Here is a 19569-nt window from a genome sequence, read left to right as displayed (position 1 = left end):
GCCCCGCCCCAGGGCCTTGGTCCTCTCTGCATTCTGGGCCATCTCCGGTCCTAGGTGCTGTTGGACTTGCCCTTGGCATCCTCTGGGGATGAAATTATTACTAATTCCAAAAGGGCTGACGCATCGCTGGCAGGGCTCAGCAGGCAGCAAGTTTGTGTGGCTGCCTCTGTTTTCCCTCTGAGTTCTGATTTTAAAAAACCTCAAAAATAAAATTAATCATATAGATGATAAAAGATCCCTAGAGAGGGGCTGTGTTTCATCATCTTTCCCGCAGAATGAGCCTCGCCGCGTGTGACGTGCAGGGTTAGAAGCCCCAAGGCCAGGCCGGTCGCACGTCCGCTCCTGGACGCCTTGGGCGACACTGCCCCCTAGTGGTCGGCGGCGGCAACGGGCGCCGAGGGCGGGGAAGGCGCGTCCCTGCGGACCTTTCTGTGCTGCGGGGCTGGGGCCGAGCCCGGGACCCACCGCTAAGCGACTGGGGGAGGGGGGGAAGGGGGGGGCTTTATATCAGACACGGGACCTATCTTTATGAGTTCTGCCCTTTGCACATTTTGTTCTAGGGCGGTTTTAAAAAGCGATCAACAACACTTTTTGAGCGGCTGGTGCTGCGTGGCGTGTGCAGAGGGTGGGAAGGGGCGGGGTGGGGGAGAGGGGCAGGGCCCTGGGCCGAGCTGCGGGAGGGACCAGTGGGCAGGAGGCTGGGAGATGAAAGGGTAATGGGCACGTTCTGCATTTTGAGTTTTATTACAAGAGTGCTGGGAAGCTTCGGAGGATTTTATGTGCGGGTGGGTGGGGTGGGGTGGAGGGGGTTCCTTTTGATAAAAATTGCTTTGGGTGTGTGTGGAGAATGCACTAAGGGGGCGCTAGAGTGTGAGCTGGCAGCCAGTTAGGAGGTCCCCGGGCCGTGCAGGGGAGACCGCGGTGTGGTGGAGGGTGGGCCTGTGCCACCTGGGGGTAGGGGGAGGCTCTGCAGGGAGACTTGCTTGACCGGACCGACGGTCCTGGAAGGGGCGGGTCAGGATGCCCCTAGAATTTACTGAGATGAGAAACACACTAGGGAGGGGGATCATGACTTCTGCTGGACCAGTGGGGGTTGAGATGTTGGGTAGATGGTAGAATATAAGGGAAGGAGGTCTGGGCTCTCTTGGTGGCAGGTAACAGACACCTAGAAGGAAGGATCTCCAAAAGGTTTTGAGTTTTCTCCCTGGGCCCCAGGGCAGGACTCAGTGGGACCTCAAGGAGGGTGTGGGGCGTGGGAGGGAGCCCTGGGCACCCTCCACACTGCCTGTCTGTGCACCTGCCCGCTCTTCCTTCTTGCTTCCCTCTCTGCCCAGAGTGCCCTGCTCGGCCCCCTCGCCAAGTGACTGGCTCCTCTCATCGCCCCCACTCTCTGCTTAAATCCTGGGAGGAGGTCTCCTGAGCTCAAGTTGGCTGCCCCTGCTACTCTTGCTCTCATCACTCCACGTATTTCTTTTATGGCTTTAATCACAGTTTTACCCATCTGTCTGTCTGCTTGTTTATTTTGCTGGGCCTACGGCCTTCCCCGCTAGAGTGCCAGCTCCCCAGGAGCAGAGGCCACTGTTTCCTTCACTCGGCTCTATTTGGGGCTTAGTGCTTCACACATAGTGGTTGGATTATGAAATCTGCTCCCAGTGCCTCAGATGCTCAGTACCATGAGCACCTCAAAAGTGTCAGTCAATCTTAGGGATTAATTTCATTCCTGAAGACTCTTTGCCACAAGAGAAAAGAGGTCTTACTCTCTTCCTGCAGGAAAGTTGACTGGACAGGGGCTCAGGGAAGGGGGCAAGTTAGAGGGGCACGGGGTCAGAGCCAGAGCACTGCCCGGTGATCAGCAGCAACCAGGTGCTGAGCAGTCTGGCCATGACACCCCTCCCCTTCCCAGCCTCTTCTTGGCAGAGACGGCCATAGGCAAGACTAATATGAATGTATGGTTTGACTGAGAGGCCTCTGCAAATTAAGCCTGGAAACAGGATATCCTTAATAGTGGTGACAGATAAAGGGTCTAGAAAATGAAAAATTTTTGGTTTTTTCTTCAGTTTCTACCCCCTTTAGAAAATAGTTTGACAAATGATTTCATGTAGCAATTATAAAATGAGTAAAGAAAATTAACCCAGCATCTCTGGGGACTCCCCTTAGGGTCTGTCACGCCTCAAAGTCATTCCCAAGACCCTGGGTCCCTAATCAAGGCATCAAGTCCATTTCTTCCTCCAGCCTTTGCTTCCTGAGTTTTACAGGAATCTGCTTCCTTCCAGAGGCGAGGGCCATTGTCGTGTGCTACGTGTGCTCTGGGGGAATCTGACACAGGGCCACCCAGCCCTAACAGGTCCCCCAGTACTCTGTCAAAATGTGCACCCTTTGTCTTTGGGAAGCGGAACGCTCTGGAAAGCTCCATCTTTGCTCTCAGGCATGTTTGGGTAGCATAGTCACCTTAAATATATTTCTTTCTACCCAAGAGCTGAATCCCAAGGGGACTGCAGGAAACAGAACAGTTAATCTCATCACTAGATGGTTGGGGGTTGGAGGGTCAGCCTTGGGTCGGCCCCCGGTAAGCTGCCACCCCATATGGACCCCCCTTTCTCTGCAGGTCAAGTCTGAGCAGGGCCCTGGTACACGGCCAGGTGTGCTGGAGGCTGTTCCTGTGGCCTGTGCCCAGCCTGGTGGGTGGACCAGAAGTGAGGCCCACTGGAAGTGGGCTCCATGTATTTGCATGCCTACTGCCTTTGTTTTTTCTCTGGCTCGCATTTCCTCCAGCAGGTAAATAAAAAAGAGGCTGGGCACAAAGGTGAGATGCTTGTACTTTATGGAGGGGGGCCAGGCAGGCCAGGCTGATGGGGATGGGGTGAAGGAAGCGCCGGGAGCGGCAGGAGCTGCAGTGGTTGGAGATCTTCAGCTTGTAAATCCTAAGCACAGAGTGGGCTTTTTAATTATTTTGTCCTAAAACAAAGAAACAAAAACCCCAAAACCCTTAGTATAATAGTGAATGAACCTCAGCATTAGACCAAGACCCCAATACACAGAAACTTTGGTGTCAATTAAGAGGCTCAATTGCTGTGGGAGGAGCTAAGCTCCTAAGGGCTTGGGTTGTTTCTCAGCAGCCTGGTAAGGGAAGGGGAAATGGCTGTGCCTGCCCCCCACACCCAACCCCCTCCGCAGGGGACACCTGCATTGTGACCCTCCTCTCTGGGTTAGGAAAGGGTCCAAAACTGGGCCCACAGTGCAGCCGAGGGACTTGGGGACCCACCACCAAGCAGCTCGGGCAAAGGAAGCTCATACCATGGCCCTCCTGATGTTGTCCCTGTCCTGCTGGGGCAGGGTGTCCACCAGTCCCTTTATCTTGATCGCCACATCTTTCATGTCCTCATCAGGGCTGAAAACCTCTACTGAGGTCTCATAACTGGAAAGCGTGCTCATGAAGAAGGTTTTAATGATAAAGTCCAAGCAGATCTCAGCACTTTCCCATGGTGGCAGCTCCTCAGCTGAGTCTCTCCCAGCTGCAGACGCCGGGCCTGTCAGCAAGAGATAGCAGCCTTTTCATCGAGGACACAGCATGTGAGAGCTGGTGGTGCTCCAAGCTCTTTGGTGCTGTGTGGCAGCTTCCTGGGCTGCAGCCCACTTCTGTGGCTTGCCCGAGCCTCCCTTGCACCTTCCTGGGTTGGGGTGGGGGCAAAATGCCACTTGTTCTTTCTCTTAGGGCTCTAGGCAGACTATCGATCGCAAAAGCTGCTGATCTGATGCAGTGTGTGTGTGTGTTGGGGGGTTGGGAAGAGACCATTGAGGGTTTCCAGTTGTTGTTTTAGCAAAACGTGTCTCTTACCAACGGTTAATGAGAGTCTGAGCCACTCCTCACTGGGGCACATGGCAGAGTCAGGCTCTGGCAGAAAGAAGGCCTGTACCCCCGAGCGTGCACCGTGAGCGCTGGGCCCTGTGGGGCGCTCACCCACAGACAGACACTCTTCTTGTGCCTGTGCCTCACCCCACTGTGGCCCTTTCACCCGGTGTGCTCCCAGGCCCTGCTCCCTTTTCAGGTCCCTGCCCCCCGGGACACGGGGAGAGCCCCAACGTGGCCAGTCCAAACCAGATCTCTCCAGAACTTAGATCCCTGCTTTGCAACTATGTTCTCAGGCAGGTGACCGTAGCTCAGTTTTCTGGTCTGTGAAATGGGGATAACATCCCTGCTTTGCAGGGTTGTTGTAAGAATGAAGCGAGATAGTGTGTGAAAGGGGCTCAGAACAGGCACGGGCACATGGTAAGCACTGAATAAATGTTAGATGTTGTCGTCATTATTAGATGTGGGACACAAACGCATCCCAGACCCACCCCTTAACATATTTCAGTGCTATGTGGCTGAGCCACCCCCTCTGTACACAGCACTGAGACCTCCTAATTAATATACATTTTAGTCCTAAATGTTATTTTTCCTTAAAAACAAATATCTACACAATAGCTGTTGCCACTGCCTCTTAGTTTTGGTTTTTTAACTCCCCCACTATTCTTCAGGGTCATAAAACTTATCACCATGGGTATTATGAAACTTTCAAAGTCAATTAATTGGAGTGTGTTCAAAAATATATTTTTTTATTGTTTATTGAAAGGAGTAGAATGGCTGATACAGAGTAAAAAACAGTTAGGTGACCAATTCCCAAAAGAGATGAAGGGTTTGGAGGGAGGTGTGATCCACTTTTCTCCCTTCTCTCTCTCTCTCCCCCCTTTCCGATCAGTGACATCTGCAACTATTCAGATTCCTAATCCCTTCTTCAAAGGACAAAACTGTTTAGAAAACTCCACTCTGGGCTGGTAGTTTCCTAAAGGGAAGATCCCTTTCTAGAATATTCCTCTGCCAGGAATGGGAGATCTTGCCTTAGCCTGGGTTTCTTTTGGACACCTGAGGCTCTGCAGCTCCTTCCAGCTCCCGTGGCTGCCAGAGTTGGGTGGAGACCTCAAACCTGGAGGCTGCACCAAGATCTCTAGGCATCTTGGGGTCCATCCAAGATTGGGCTTTGGGGAGCTCATTACCTCACTTCCCTCCTTCCCTCCCGTCTAGTCCATTCCCTGGAACTCTGAGGGTGTTGGATGTGGAAGATTAGATACTTTTCAGGTTTCCTCATAGCCTCGGGGCTCTTCCCAAGTTTTCAGATGGGCTGGTCACCAGACCCAGCTTCCTGGCTTGGCCTCAGCAGTCCCAGGCCTCCCAGCAGCTGAGCAGAGGGTGCAGACAGCTGGCCCTCTCCTGGGCGGCAGGGAGAGTTCCTGAGCCCAGCTTGGGGCGAGGGGCTCTGGGTACTCACCAGGGCTGCAGCAGAGAGCCAGGGTGGCCAGGGCGAGGGGGAAAGCAGTCTTCATGGTGGCGGAAGGCTGGTGAGGGAGGCTCTGGCCCTGTCACTGGGCTGTGGTCTTGTGTGACCATCGGGTGCTTTCTTATATCCCTCCTCCGGAGGGGGGGGAGGGGGGGCAGGGCTTGGGCTCCACTGAGGGGCCCATGATATTTATTTGGGTATTGACTCGGTGGGAAAAGTAAATATTCTCTTTTCTTGGCACAGTTTCTGTCCCCACTGAAACCGAGCTCACACAATGAGCCACTTGGTGATGGTGGGGGAAGAGCCCAGAATCCTGTGTGGGGAAAGCAAGGGGACCTGAGTCGGAGGGTGTGGGGACCTGGCCGCCTGTGCCACTCTCTTTGAACCTGAGCACAGGGGCAGTCGGACCAACAGAAGCAACTGTAGAGCCCCCCTGGGCCCTCCACCCGAGGAGAAACTGAGGCTCACAGCTCTCTCAAGTGGCAGTGACAGGACTGGGCCTGGGGACGCCCACTGCTCCAAGGCAGGCGGCTGGACCTCCAGCCTGAGTGTCGCATGGTGAGGGCATCGTTGTGGTCAGACTCAGGGAGCTCCTGAACCGAAGCCTGGTGACGGATGGAGGACTTCTCCAGACAGACGCCCATCAGGAGCCCGAGAGGCGAGGCGTCAGGCTGCAGAGTGCACCCCCCGGGCTGGGCTGCGCCCACCGAAGCTGCTCGGGGCCTGCCCTCCTGGTGGCCAAATCCAGGGCACCTTCGGCCCTTATCTCGCTTGACCTCTTCGTGGCCTTGACCCTCTTGACATTTCCTTCTCGAACTGTTTTCTCTCCTGTGTTCCCATGGCTCAGTTCTTTTCGGTTTTCCTCCCGGTTCTTTAGACCTTTATTTTTCACTGACGCACTGACGTGCTGCTGGTGCCAGGCTTTGGCCGTAGCCCCCTCTCTCCTCCGGTCTCCCGTCCCCTGGCTGCTCCCTCCCCCTCCCCTCTCCAGCCCCGCCTGGGCACAGTCGCCTCTTAAATGGCCCCCACCTCCTTGCTGGCCCCTTCAGCCACCCTCAGAAAGACCAGCAGAGAGATCTCTCCAAGGTTGTGTCACTCGCCTTCTTGAAACTCTTTTAGAGCTTCCTTTTGCGGCGGGATGAAACTCAAGAGTGATTTAGGAGACCCCAGTGCCCGGCCTTTGCCTGCCATTTGGCAGCAGGGAGCTGCCCGGTGCCCGTGACTTTGGGGTCTGCCCAGCGACAGGGAGCTGTGTCTCTCAAGGGCACACCCTTCCCGGGCTGCTCACCTTTGGTGACTGAGCGAGAGGGACACTCCCTGGGCGGGCAGGACAGCTCAGAGGCGGACCCTTTGCCAGGCCCCTCGCAGGCCAGCTTTCCCTGCTGCCCAGCCCGCTGCCTTCCGCCCCCTTCCCTTCAGTCTCGGGTCCCTAATAATCATCGCGCACCCCGGGCTCCGTCGCAGCAGCTGCTTTCCTGACAGCAGCCGCCCACGACCGGGCTGCAGCGACGGAAGAAGTGGGCCCAGCTCCCCGCTGCTGTGGGCTTCCTCTGGCGGGGAGACAGGCGAGCAAACTAACTCCGGGGTGTGTGCTCAGTGCAGAGTGCGACCTGGTCCAGGGGGACTCAGGGCCGGCTGGTCCTCTCGGAGCAGGCCAGGCGATGCTGAGGCCTGTGGAGGGGACGCCCAGCACGTGTGTACCCCACGCACAGGACCAGTGGGGCCAGATCTCAGAGGACCTCCGCTGAGGCCTTTATGGACAGAGCCAGAGGAAGCTCACATTGTTCTACAGCCATCACGTAACTCTTTTCATCCTATAAAACTGAAACTTTGTCCCCATTAAACACTAACTCCAGGGGCTCCTCCCCCAGCCCCTGGCAACCGCCACTCTACTTTCCGTCTCTATGACTTCGATTGCTCTGGGGCCTCGCGTGCGTGAATCATGCAGCACTGGTCTTCCTGTGACTGGTTTATTTTACTGAGCCTAAAGTCCTCCAGGCCCATCCGTGTAGATACTGCAGAATTCCTTTCCTTCTAAGGCTGGGTAAGGTCCCATTGTATGTATAGGCCACATTTTGCTTATCTATTCATGTCAGTGGGTACTTGTCCAGGTTTAGGTGGTGTGAGTCATGCTGCTGTGAACGTGGTGTAGGCTCTGATTGGGAGTGACAGGTCTGATTTCCCTCTTGATAAGATGACCGTGAGGACTCTGGGTCGTCTGAGGTGGGGTGGGTGGAGTGCCAGAGCAGCTCAGCAGAAGACATGGTGGGGTTGGGACCAGCTGATGGCAGTGGGGTGAGGACCTGAGAGGCACATGGACAGGATATCGGGTAGAAGAAGGCGGGTAGGGGAAAGGGAGGTGTCAGGATGAGCCTGAAGGTTTCTGGTGGGGCGGCTGGGTGCCTGGGGTGCTGTTTCCTGACTGAGAAGACTTGGGAGGGGAGGGCTGGGCTAGGGAGGGACGAAGCCTCGTCCGACCTGTGGCTGTCGTCAGGATCGCTCTCACCCAGGCCCCTGCTCCCTTATGCTATGTGCCCACTGCACGGTGTTTTAACTTGGCAGGTTCTACACCAGCCACTCGTGCTATGCGGTTGTAATAAGGGAATAAAAGCTCGAGTGTTACTTTCAGAAAACAAAACACCAAACTTGCCACCCATGAAGACTTGTCCAGTAAATCACTGTGCGTCCACACAATGAACACCCTGTAGCTGAAAAACCAGGGAGGAAGATCTTTGGAACTGATAATGAAATCATGGCCAGGGCAGGCGACAGAGAAAGGCAAAACAGAACAGAACGAGGCAGAACAGAGTGAGAAGCAATAAAAAGGGGCAGAAAGGATCCACACGCGTAATTGCCTGTATCTGCAGAAAGCGCCTCTGGAAGCTGGTGATACTGGCTGTTTCCAAAAGGACACCCGGAAGGGACACGGAGGGAAGGAGATGCCACTGTGAGCACTTCGGTGCCCTTTGAATTTGCAATTGTGTAAATATATTATCGATTCAAAACAAAATTTAAAGAGACAGAAGCGGCCTGACACCTGCTAGAACATGGATGAGCCTGAGGACACTGTGCTAAGGGAAGTAAGCCCGTCACAGGGGACAAGTGCTGTGCGATTCCACTTACGTGAGGCTCCTAGGGCAGTCAGATTCCAAGTTTGAGGCTGGGGATATGTCCCGGTTCTCGGTGGGACCTGGACAGCCACACCCAAATGTGCCAAGACGGGCTCTCCCATCCCGCCCCTGGGAGAGCCTCCGTTGGTTCTGGCCTTTCTCTCCCTGCCTGGGAGGTGCAGGCTTCTCTGACTTGCCTGTGGGCCAGTTTGGCCAAAAATGTTAGCCTGCTCCTCAAATCCTTAACCCCACACACTGGGAGCTCCAGGCCCGAAAGCTCGAGTTGGCCTTAGCACATGGCAAGGACTGGGAGCCACGGTTACTGGCTGCATGCGGGCAGTAGCCTGGTCACTGTGCAATGACAAACTGTCTGGGGGATGGCAGTGGACTGGCTCAGCTCCTGCAGGGCCCCTCCAACCAGCAGCAGCCTCTGTGCTGGCTGGGTCTGGGTGAGCGCAGATCCAGGCTGCTGGAGCTGTAAGGGCAGGTCCTGGCTACAGCGGGGGAGTGGCCAGGGAGCCGGCTCTGGGCCCAGCCTTCCCCGGGCTCCAGCTTAGAGGGTGTGCCTTGTTGAGGGTGGGAGGGTCCTGGGGGATCTGGAAGGCCTGACCGGGGGTTTGGACTGTAGGGGTTGGACTGTAAGGTTTGCTGACCCCTCTCATGCATTTGGTATGTGTGGGTGCACATGTGGTGCCAGGCTGATCTATGTTCAGTGCCCCTAGGGAGCCTGCCTGGACCCCACACAGAGGTCTGGTAGCAGTGGGAGTGAAAGGGCCCCACCAGCAGCGGCCCCAGCCTATGCTGCCAGAGGTATTGACTCAGACCAGATGTTCGCCCCCTGGGCTCAGTGCTTGGCTATCCTAACAAGCAGGAAGCTGGAGTGCAGCTAGTGCTGGCATCGGGCTTGCTGCAAGTCCCAGCATGGCCCAGAAAACAGGTTGGATGCTGTGGGTGGACCATTCTGATCCTATCCATCTGGCTGGGCTGCTGGGGAGGGACTGGCCAGGCCACAGGCTCACTGGTCAGCTCCTGGGGCAAACTGTACAGTAGGCCCTCCTCCCTCTACCCTGAGCTTTTGGCTCTGTGTTCTCTCAGGAAGCAGCCCCCGAGCAGAGACTTTGGCCAAAAGTGTTAGTCAAGGCTCGGGGTGCAGAGCTGCTTAGGCTCTAACACCTGCCCCTCAAATCCTTAACCCCAGGCCTGTCCCCTGCATTGACACCCCCCCCCCCCGCCCCCTGCCAGGAGGGCTCTGCAACTTCTGTATGGTCCAGCATTTTGCCCCTTGGCCATGATGTCTAAAGCCTGTGAACTTTTGGAGGGCCTACAAATTCGTCATGTATCTGTTGGCTCCAGAATACAAAAAGAAAACCTTGAAGTTGTAGTGAATGAGTATTTATGTAAGTAACATTATTTCAGCTAGCTTATTGCAACTCAGTTCAACAGTGCCGTAGTTATAGAGAGACGCAATAAAATTTCAATCATGGGAACCAAATGTGTCATCTATTCCTAGTATCAGAATTATTAAATTTATACAAGCCTCTTCAAAAGTTTATAGCCAAAAAAAAGCTTATAGCCAAAGTGATACTTATTTGTGAGTGCCTATATTTTGACGTGTTTGATATGCTTTGGGGTGGAAACATCAAAACGCAGAGGGCCTCACGTCCTGGTCCCCGTAACTGCAGCTGTGGCCACAGCAGAGCACAGTGGCCACCAGAACAGGCAGGGAGGGACAGGGAAGAGTACCCCGCTCGCCTCTTGCTCCATCCCCTGGTCTATAGCCGGAGCCTTCCATTGGCCTAACCAGCTGGCTTTTAGCCAGCAAGGGAGCCCCGGTTTTGTGGTCCTTAGAGGTCGGCCTCCTGGGGCACAGAGCAGATCAGAGAGAGGTAGAGAGCAGGCGGGTAGGTGAGTGTCAACTGTGCACTAAGCGGCCCACGGTGGTGTCATTCTCTGTCCACACAGCTCTAGACCTTGCTTCTCCCACTTAATATTATGTCTCAGATAAGCTTTCAAAACTTTGACACTGAATAACTACACTTGATTTTTTTTTCATGCTACAGAATCTCCCTTTGAGGGATGTAATATAATTTAGGTCACCAGTCCCTTAGTGATGGGCACCTGTATTGGTTCTGGTTTTCTGCCCTTATAAACCGCACAGTGACCTACGCTGGGGGTTCCTGCCTTGGGAGAGCCACCTACGCCTGGTTTAGACCTGCTGCCTCTCTCCATTGCCACTGACTTTCCCAAGCCGAAGCCCATCTGTCACCACCCACCCCAGGCACAGGTGACCTGCCTTCTGCTGTTTCTGGGGTTTCAGGGAGGGGTGAGGGTGCGCCCTGTTGACCTGCTGAGGATCTGAGCACGTTCTTGGCTCCCCAGACCGTCTGATGGATGAGCTACAACTTGAGGGGTAGGAGGGTGGGGTGGGGCTGGGGGGTGGGGAAATGCCTTCGAGAGACCCAGGGCACCGGCAGAACCAGCAGGTCCTTAGCTCTGGGATTAGCTCCCTCCGAGGGGTAGGACCAGTCAAGTTGATGGGAGGCCCTGTTCTGCAGGGTGGAAACTGGTTCCCCTCCACTTTGCAGGCTGGCTCTGGGGATTTGGGCAGTAGATTTGGGGGTTGGCAGCACCTGACACAATTTACTTCTTGCCCTTTTCCAGGAAGCTTGCTGGCTTTATTGCCTAACTCCGCAGGTTCTTTGTTCTGCGGTGAGTCACACAGGTCCTGTCCTCCTGTCTGCCCTCTCCCGCCGTCCCCACCCTGCACTTGCTCTCACCGTGGACTTGGCAGGGCACTGCTGGGACCCTCTGCCCCAGCACCTCAGGGTGGGTTGTACGGCCCTGCCCTTGGCTGTGATGGGGACATGAGCCCACCTGGTCAGCAGACATGGGTCAGGGCCCAGCTCCCCTGCTGGCCTGCCGAGTGGCTCTGCAGGGCTGCAGGTGTCTTATGCATCATGTCTTATGCAGGTGACCCAGGCTCCTTCTAACTCTTAGTCTGAGGTCCAGAGGAGCCTGATGAGCCCCTGGCCCTGCGTCCCCCACCCAACTGCCTACCCTGTCCCCTCTGAGTACCATGTCACATTCTGCCCCAAGATTCTTCAACCCCATCTGGGGGCTCTGCCACCTCACTGAGGTTTGGTCTCTCTAGTGGCTTACCTGGCAGATTTGACGCCTGAAGAGGACCATTTAAAATTTTATTGATTGATTGATTTTAGAAAGAGAGAAGGAGGGGGTGGGGGGCGAAGAGAGATGTGTTGTTCTACTTACTTTTGCATTCATTGGTTGATTCTTGTATGTGCCCTGACTGGTGATCAAACCCACAACTCTGGCATATCAGGATGACGCTCTAACCAACTAAGCTCCTGGCCAGGGCTGGAGAGGACCATTTAAAAAAAAATATGTCTTTATTGATTTCAGAGAGAAAAAGGGAGAGGGAGAGATAGAAAACATCAATGATGAGAGAGTCATTGATCCGCTGCCTCCTGCTCGTCCCAGACTGGGGATCGAGCCCGTACTCCAGGCATGTGCCCAGATCGGGAATCGAACCGCGATCCCCTGGATCCTAGGTCGATGCTCAACCGCTGAGCCACGCTGGCTGGGCTGGAGAGGACCATTTTTTAACACTTCCCTGCTCCACACAACAAAAATTATTTTCAGTAATAACTGTGGAATGAAATGAAGAATTAAGGCCAGAAAGGAAATGCAGACAGTGATTAATTTTCATTTATTTATTTATTCAAGGTCATTTTCCTTTATTGAAATATACACATACACATGCAGATGTATAAAATCATGCCAATAAAAACATAAATATTAGAGCACACACAAATATTCACACATTAAAATACAATTTATTCGGTAGTCTGTATATTTACCTAATGAATTTTGATTCCTTGGAAATATTTATGTTAGTATTTTATGAGAATAATTATCCAATTAAAATTTACCTATAAGTGAATTTTTATGATAAGAAATATCTGCAAAATGTAAAATTTAAGCAACTACTAAATTGTACCACCGAGGTAATGGTTTATTTTTGTGATTTGTTCTTTAGTTCTAAAACAATCACCAATTGAAAAAGAATACATTTCAACTTTAAAGATATTATGATTCAAAAATATTTCACGTACAAACTAAAGTCTTCACTTTCCAAACAAAAATATTACGCCATTTTACTCTTTGGAATTTTAAACCCGAATACAAACTCCCAGTGCTCTCCTATGCGGCAGAATTGAAGCATCTCGTGTTCGATTTCTCGCTCTTTATAGCCGCGCGCCCTTGCCCTTTGCTTCCCATTTCTGTCTGATCGCGGGCACGTGAGAGCTGGAGATGAGCAGTGAATCTGAAGCCGCTTCAAGGATCTGAGCCTGCATAACTGGTGAGAGCCCAACTGTTCTTGGAAATAACTTCCATGCAGAATACAATGGAATAAAAGATAAGCAGTAAACATGCGCTCGTTTGCAGCCTGCGCCTATATTATGGAAACTCAACAGTAACCGTAGCAAATGCTTACGACTAGACGTAAGGAATTTTTCAAGTAGCAGGATTATTAGCTAGGACAAGGGTCTCAAGGTCTGGGTGGTTCTTACTAAATGTTATCTTGCTAGATGTTAAAATGTATAGCATAGTGTCTTCACAGCATAGCCGGAGGCTCGGGGAGGCAGCCCCCACCCCTCTGCCCCGTAGGCCGCATCTGTCCGGCACAGGCCTGGGCCGCTGAGGAGCCGGCTGCTCACCATGTCCTTGCCTGACCAGTGCGCTTCCACCTCCCGCCTCTGGACGGAAGGATACGTGCTCTCTAGTGATCATAGTTCCTGGAATCTGGATCCACCCAGAAAAGACCCACGGTGACAACCAGCTGTAAACAGGAGGAGCATGTCAGGAGCCCAACCATAAGTGTAGCCAGCGGCAAAGAGAAATCAACGTGTAATTGGCCAAATACTGTAAATAAGCGACAGCTAAGCCACCCTTGCAGGAGACAGCTTTGGATGGGAGTGTCGCCTCCTTTACTTGCTCAGGTAGCTAGAACTGCCTAACTACTACCAGATAGCCGCGTCTTGTTCTTGACTAGAACACCCCGAGCTGCAAAGCCCTTGAATTCGGTGACAGTATTTTATCACTGACGTCGTTTGGAATTGCTGGCGCGTAGTGGGGATATAAAGCATATTTTCTAGTGGGTCCTATCATTGCTTGTAGATCCTCTTACCCCCTGCTCCTGGAGTGGGCGGCAGGCCACTGGTTTCAGAGGGACCACCCCCAGTGGTTTTTACTTCCCTCCCACCCCGGGAGTCCTTTTCTAGTCTGGGGGTGTGGTGGGGGCTCTGGAAACCTGGCTCTTACACAAAACCGGTTCCTAAAGGCCTTTCCACTCCTTGGAAGGCCTAGGCTTTTGAACTCTACCTTCCTCTGCTTTCCTCTGTCACAGCCCTTCCCTGGGGCCGCCTGAGAAAGGGAAAGAACCAGGAGAGGAAAGGAAAATAGGAGAAAGTCACATAGGTTTAATGTTTCTGCGTCTGCCATGGCGGGGAGGCCCGGGTGAGGTCCTTGCTGTCTCTCCGGCCCAGGTCCCGGCCTCACAGGTAGCCGGGTGGTTCTCGGCAGCTGCCTCTGTCTTCCCCAGATGTGAACTCGGGGGAAGGTGCCTCTGTGATCTGGAAGGGCCGTAGGGAACATCAGCGCCACCCTCCTGTGTTCTGGAGAAGGGGTCTCAGGCCCAGAGAGGTGCTGGAAGTTATGCGAGGTTGCACAGAGTTAGAGGCAGAGACAGGACTTGGAGCCGGGCCCTGGGATGCTCTGCCCAGGGGATCTTCCTGCCGCTGTGGCCAGCAGAGCACAGCTCGGCCCTGTTGTTAACTGCTCAGCTCTGAGTGTATCCAACATCTAAGGAGCAAACTCACTTTAATGCGTTTATGCTCTGAACCTCACAGACCCTTGGGGCCTGTAGAAATGCTGAAAAATAACCACTGAGTGAGCTGTAATTCACTTTCCTTGAAGTCACTTTTGGGTCTTTTCTGGGTGGGTCCAGAATGCCAGGAACTATGATCACTAGAGAGCATGCATCCTTCAGTCCCAGAGGCGGGAGATGGAGAAGCATGGGTCGGGCAAGGGGCAGCTGTGAGCAGCCTGTTCCACAGCGGCCCAGGCCTGTGCCACACAAATGGCCGGCCTAAGGGGCAGAAGGTGTGGGGGCTGCCTCCCTGGCCTCTGGCTCAGCATGGGGTTTAGGTCCAAAGTTAAGGTCTCCACCCACAGTGTCCCCATGAGGTCAGTTCTCCCTGGAGGAGCCAGAGTGTGATCTTTTAAAAATGTAAATCAGCCCTGGCCTGTGTTCTCAGGGTTTAGAGTGTCAGCCTGTGCACCCAAGGGTCGCTGGTTTGATTCGCAGTCAAGCAAAGTACCTGGGTTTCGGGTTCACTCCCTGGCCCCGTCGGTGTAGGAGGCAACCAACTGATGTGTCTCTCTCACATCAGTGTTTCTCTCTCTCTCTCTCTCTCTCTCTCTCTCTCTCCCCCTCCCTCCCTTCCACTCTCTCTCAATGGAAACAATATCCTCAGGTGAGGGTTAATAAAACACACACAAAAAATGTAAGTCAGATCATGTCACTGTTCTGTGTAAACCCTTCCTGGCTTCCCACATGACCTGGAATAAAATCCCAAATCTCACCTGGTCTACTGGTGACCGATACCCCATCTCTCCAGTCCCATCTGTGTCACTCCCCCTCTGACTCAACCCTGAGGCCACACTGGCCTTCCCCGAAGCTAGCCTCCGGCCTTTGCTCTTACTTTCCCCTCGCCCGGCTGCCCACCAGATTATTTCCTGAGTGCCTTCTGTTTCTTGGTTACCTTCTATCATTGTCATAGAGGTGTCAACTTACAAGTCCCCTCCGAAGATAGGCCTTCCCTGATCTCCCCAGTCACTGTGGGTCTCAGGGTCCAGCTTCTCTTCTTCAGAGCCTTGGTCACCATCTGAAGTGATCTCGTTTATGTGTTTATTTCTTACTGGTTTCCCCCTAGGTCTCCCCCTAGAGCTCATGATTCTCCAGTGCCCAGCACATTGTAAGTGCTTATTAAATATTTGTTTAATGAATGAATGGGGCTCTGAGCCTTCCACCCTGCAGCCCCAAGCACCCCTTCCAGGTTCATTTCCAGGTGTTCTGGGAGCATCAGTGGAAGGATGCGTATAGCACATACTAAATATCAAAGTGCTCAGTGTTTTTTCCTGTGACAATTATTGCACTCAGCCCCCCCACCCTGCCCCCTCAACCCGGGGCCTGGCCTCAGTAATTTCTCCATCTCCTGAAATGCACTCAGCTGTCTTGCCCCATCTCCCCGTCCTGAAATCCTTCTTACCTTCAAGACCCAGGCCAAAGGCAGCCTTCCACCAAGTCTCCTCTCACCTCTTCAGGGAGACTATGTCATTAACAGTGACAACAGCAGCAGTAACTCATACAGACTCTGCAGGCCCAGCTAAATGCATGGTGACAATTCCATGACTGCGTGCTGTAGGAATCACCGGGGTGGGGTGTCAGAGGAAGTGTCCCTTGGGTGAGCTCTGTGGGGTCAGTGGGCAGTGTCTAGTGAAGGGGAGGAAGGAGCGATTTGGGCAGGGTGGAGAGTGTGTGTGCAGCTTGGTGGCCAGAGGGGTCCAAGCACACACACAGGAAGCCACCGTGGCCGGACTGATGCGCTAGGCGAGGCTCCAGACCTCCGAGTAGGGCCCGTCCACACAGAGCCTGGAGTGCAGAGGGGCGGCGTTTGGGTTTAAGTTGGTCATAGGACACTGCAAACGGTATTGAAGGGGTCGAGAGCAGGCTGCGAGGGAGGCTGGAGTGGGGGCGGGGGGGTAGTGGGCACAGGAGGGAGGAAGTGCTTTGGATGACTGGTGAGCCGAGGAGAGCAGGGTTTGTTGGGGGGGGTGGCAGGGGGTGAGCAAAGCCTGGCACCAGTTGCACGGTTCAATTCACAGAGCCTTCTAGAAGCACTGAATGCTGGAGGATGGCTGGGCTTGGTGTCACACCTATTTGAGTTCATTGACATTTCTATTTTGTGGCTCAGGCCTCTATGTTTGCTAAATAAATGTGAATGGTTCCCTTACTGGACTCATAAACTTGGATTCAGGCAGGGACCCCGCCCGCACATACACAGCCACACAGGCCTGGACCAGCCCCTGCCTCCCCTGCTCTGTTGGAGCCTGGCTCTGCCCTCAGCCCCACAAGCCCTGTGTCAGCAGGTAGGAGAGTTGCCTGGAGAAAAGGCCCCTGAGGGAGGATTTGGGGCTGGTGACTGGGTGTCTTAGACCTGGACCTCTCTTCTGCCGGTCTGGTGCTCAGCTCCTCGCCTCCCCCATCCCTGCTCACCTGCCCCCCTGGCATTCTCACAAGCCCTGCCCCCTCCCCCCAGGCCCTGACCTGCTGGAGGCTCTGCCAACAGAGCTTTCACTGCTGCTGGGACCTGACCTGTCTCCCTCCCAACAGCAAGAGGGCCCAGTGACTTGGCCAGTGGGGGACAGGGCATCTGGTGGGCTCTGCCTCTGGGCTGGGGTCAGGAGGGATGGCGGGCAAGGCCGGCAGTGTTTCCCTAGGTCTCAGGGTGGGTTTGCCCAATGGTGGTGATGAGGGCTGAGGCACAGGCTGTCACCCAGCCTTCCCCAGGCATCCCCACGTGGTAGTTTGGGAAGACACATCTCTCCAAGCCTCGATTTTCCCATCTGCACAACAGGCTTAGCACCTGGCTGGCAGAATAATTAGGGTTCGAGAGGGTTAGTGGCAACACAGCCGGCCTTGGACACTCCCTGTTCTGACCCCGGGGCTAAGGAGCCCTGCGCTCTGGGCTTTCTGGGCCCGGGGGCTCCTCAGGCCTTCCTCGGTGAGGACCTTTCTGCCAGGAGCTGAGCGCACGGGTGGGCCCTGGGGCCACATATCAGTTGTTCTTTCTTCCCTGGGAGCTGGTCCAGAGACCAGGGAGGGTTCTGGCTTCCATCGCGCGGCTGTCTCTAATTCCTTTGGCATCTGAGCTTCTTTGCAGGAGGAGGAAGCACTTAACTGGTTGTGCCCCAGCTCGGTGCTGGGGACAGAGCAGGGCTGGGAGTCAGGCAGGGCGGACTCGAAGCCCACCGCGCCCCTCTGAGCTGCACCACCCGGTGGGGCGCTCATTGCCTCTGTGGCCAAGGGCCCCATTTGGGAAACGGGAGTAACTATTTCTGCTCTGCCTCCTCCATGAAGTAGAAAGAGACGTGAAAGCGCTTTGTAAACCATAAAATATGAGAGTGGGGTCGCCTTTGTGTTGCATCTTCGTGGGCGGGGCTCTGCCCAGGGACCTTGCCCCACGCGGGACAGCCGGGTCTGCTGGCTGAGTAACTGGCCCATGTGTTCATAATGGTGAAGCAACCTTCTGTCCATGTAACAGGCCCGTTGGGGAGCTGGTGGCCCTGAAGAGTGGCAGGGGCTCAGAAAGGAAGGGCCGCTCTGGTTGGCATGACTTGGGAACAAAACAACAGTAACAGTAACTAACACTTACTGAGCACTTACTATGTGCTGGGCACGCTTCTAAGAATTTTCCACGTTAACGAATTAATTCTCACAACAACCGGCTGAGGGAGGTAACTATTATTCCCCCTTTAAACACTTTAGGGGGAGAAAGGCATTTTGGGAGAGGGATTGGGGCTGCAGAGGCCTGCGGAGCCCCTTGTGAACTGGGGGCAGTGGGGCCTTGGAAGGCAGCCGAGGCCTGAGGGCTGAGAGTCAGCAGCCAGAGCCCCAGGCTCTTGGGTGGGCCGGATGGGGCTCCTGGGAGGAGGGGCCTTCATGGACTGGCTGTGAGGGTGCAGAGTCCAAGGAACGAGGTGGGGGTTCCTCATTCTCTGTCTTCATAGTTGAGCACTGGCCCAGCTGCCACCCAAGTGGCCCATGGGAAGACTTGATGCGAAGACACGCTCCGAAGCTGGGCGGTCTGTGGTGCAGGAACCAAGGTCTCAGGGACCGGGTAGGCTAGTGTGGCAGCCAAGTGGCCTGGAGCAGGTCCCGCCTGCGCCAGACCCACCCTGGGAGCTGACCCCGGGAGGGCAGGGCAGCCCTGCCTGCGGGTTTGGGAGGAGTCTGGAGCATTCTGCCCACACCAGCAGGACGAGGGTGCCTCGGGGCCTGAGCCCCTGCGCAGTAGCTGGAACCTTTTCTCTTAAATAGGGTGAAGCCCCTTCCCGAGGGGGCCCAGCAGAGCTGGCCACAGCCAAGGCCTTCCAGGCGGAAAATTCAGGTGCAAACCCCGCTGTGGGGCCCTCAGATAACCTAAAGGCAGCGAGTCACACTCTCAGGAACTGGCCGCCAGTTTCCTGTGCATATCGGAGCCGAGCCAGGACTTGGGGCGGGAATGCTGGGTGCGTGCCGGGGAGATTCAGTTCTGCAGGGCGCCCTACCCCGTGTCCCGACCATTTCTGCCGGTCAGGACACAGTTGACAAACCCTGCTGGAATTTCTAAAGAAGACAGACAGGGTGGGGAAGGGCTTGGGGGGAGAAGAGCAGAGTTTTTAGTCATGAGGCACTCAGGGTGTGATATCTGTGCAAGAGCCAAGATGAGATGCAGGGAGATGGCCGGGAAGATTGGGGAGGCCTGGGGTGAGTGGGGTGAGGTCACGGGGCAGGCATGTGGGCCCAGAAGAGGGGAGGAGAGCAGACGAAAGGGGGGAGGAAGGGAAGAACTCTCCTCGATCTTTCTGACTTTTTAAAAGATTCAATACTTGATGTCCAAGTAGAACGCTGGGAGAGAGAGGTCAGGGATCTGGCACTGAGCGGACAGTGGAACGTTGTTCTCGAAGGCAAGAGAGCCCCAGCCTTTGTTCCCACCCCCTGGTGTATATTCCTGGATCTGCTGGAAGACAGGTCATCCACCGGTGGTAGGAAATACTTCTGAGAATGGCCCTTTGCCAGGGGGCACGTGGGGCAGCTCTGGCTTATTGTGTGGCAGGTCAGGCCTGGGGAGAGGTTGGTACACAGCTGGGAAGAGGAAGTGACCAGGGAAGAGGTGGCTGGAGAGGCTCCGAGCAGGACGGGTGGTGGCCAGTCCTTTCCTGGTGGCTTGGACAGGGTGAACTTGCTCCCCACCTGCTCTTCCGACTCGAGGTCACTTTTGGCTCAACCCACACTTCCC

The 19569-nt window shown here is 54.6% G+C and overlaps 1 protein-coding gene across 1 annotated transcript; it reads right to left on the bottom strand.

The window, feature by feature from the left end:
* Positions 1-2054: 2054 nt before the first annotated feature.
* SCGB1A1 (secretoglobin family 1A member 1) lies at positions 2055-5414 on the bottom strand. Its single transcript, XM_081154932.1, has 3 exons — positions 5307-5414; positions 3295-3527; positions 2055-2955 (listed from the first exon to the last, which is right to left on the bottom strand). Exons 1-3 carry the CDS (start codon positions 5359-5361, stop codon positions 2908-2910), a joined length of 336 nt encoding a protein of 111 aa, XP_081011058.1. The 5' UTR covers positions 5362-5414; the 3' UTR covers positions 2055-2907.
* Positions 5415-19569: the final 14155 nt, after the last annotated feature.

The sequence above is a fragment of the Miniopterus schreibersii genome, assembly GCF_964146895.1.
Source record: "Miniopterus schreibersii genome assembly, chromosome: 12".
Taxonomy (NCBI): Eukaryota; Metazoa; Chordata; class Mammalia; order Chiroptera; family Miniopteridae; genus Miniopterus; species Miniopterus schreibersii.
The sequence above is the reverse complement of the archived record's forward strand: the minus strand, read 5'-3'. Positions and strand labels throughout refer to the sequence as shown.

Coding starts and splice junctions, on each gene's coding strand:
- SCGB1A1 (XM_081154932.1), bottom strand. CDS start 5,361: ATGAAGACTGCTTTCCCCCTCGCCCTGGCCACCCTGGCTCTCTGCTGC. Junction 3,528..5,306: donor GGCTCTCTGCTGCAGCCCTG/GTGAGTACCCAG, acceptor TCTTGCTGACAG/GCCCGGCGTCTGCAGCTGGG. Junction 2,956..3,294: donor ACAACATCAGGAGGGCCATG/GTATGAGCTTCC, acceptor TCTTTGTTTTAG/GACAAAATAATTAAAAAGCC.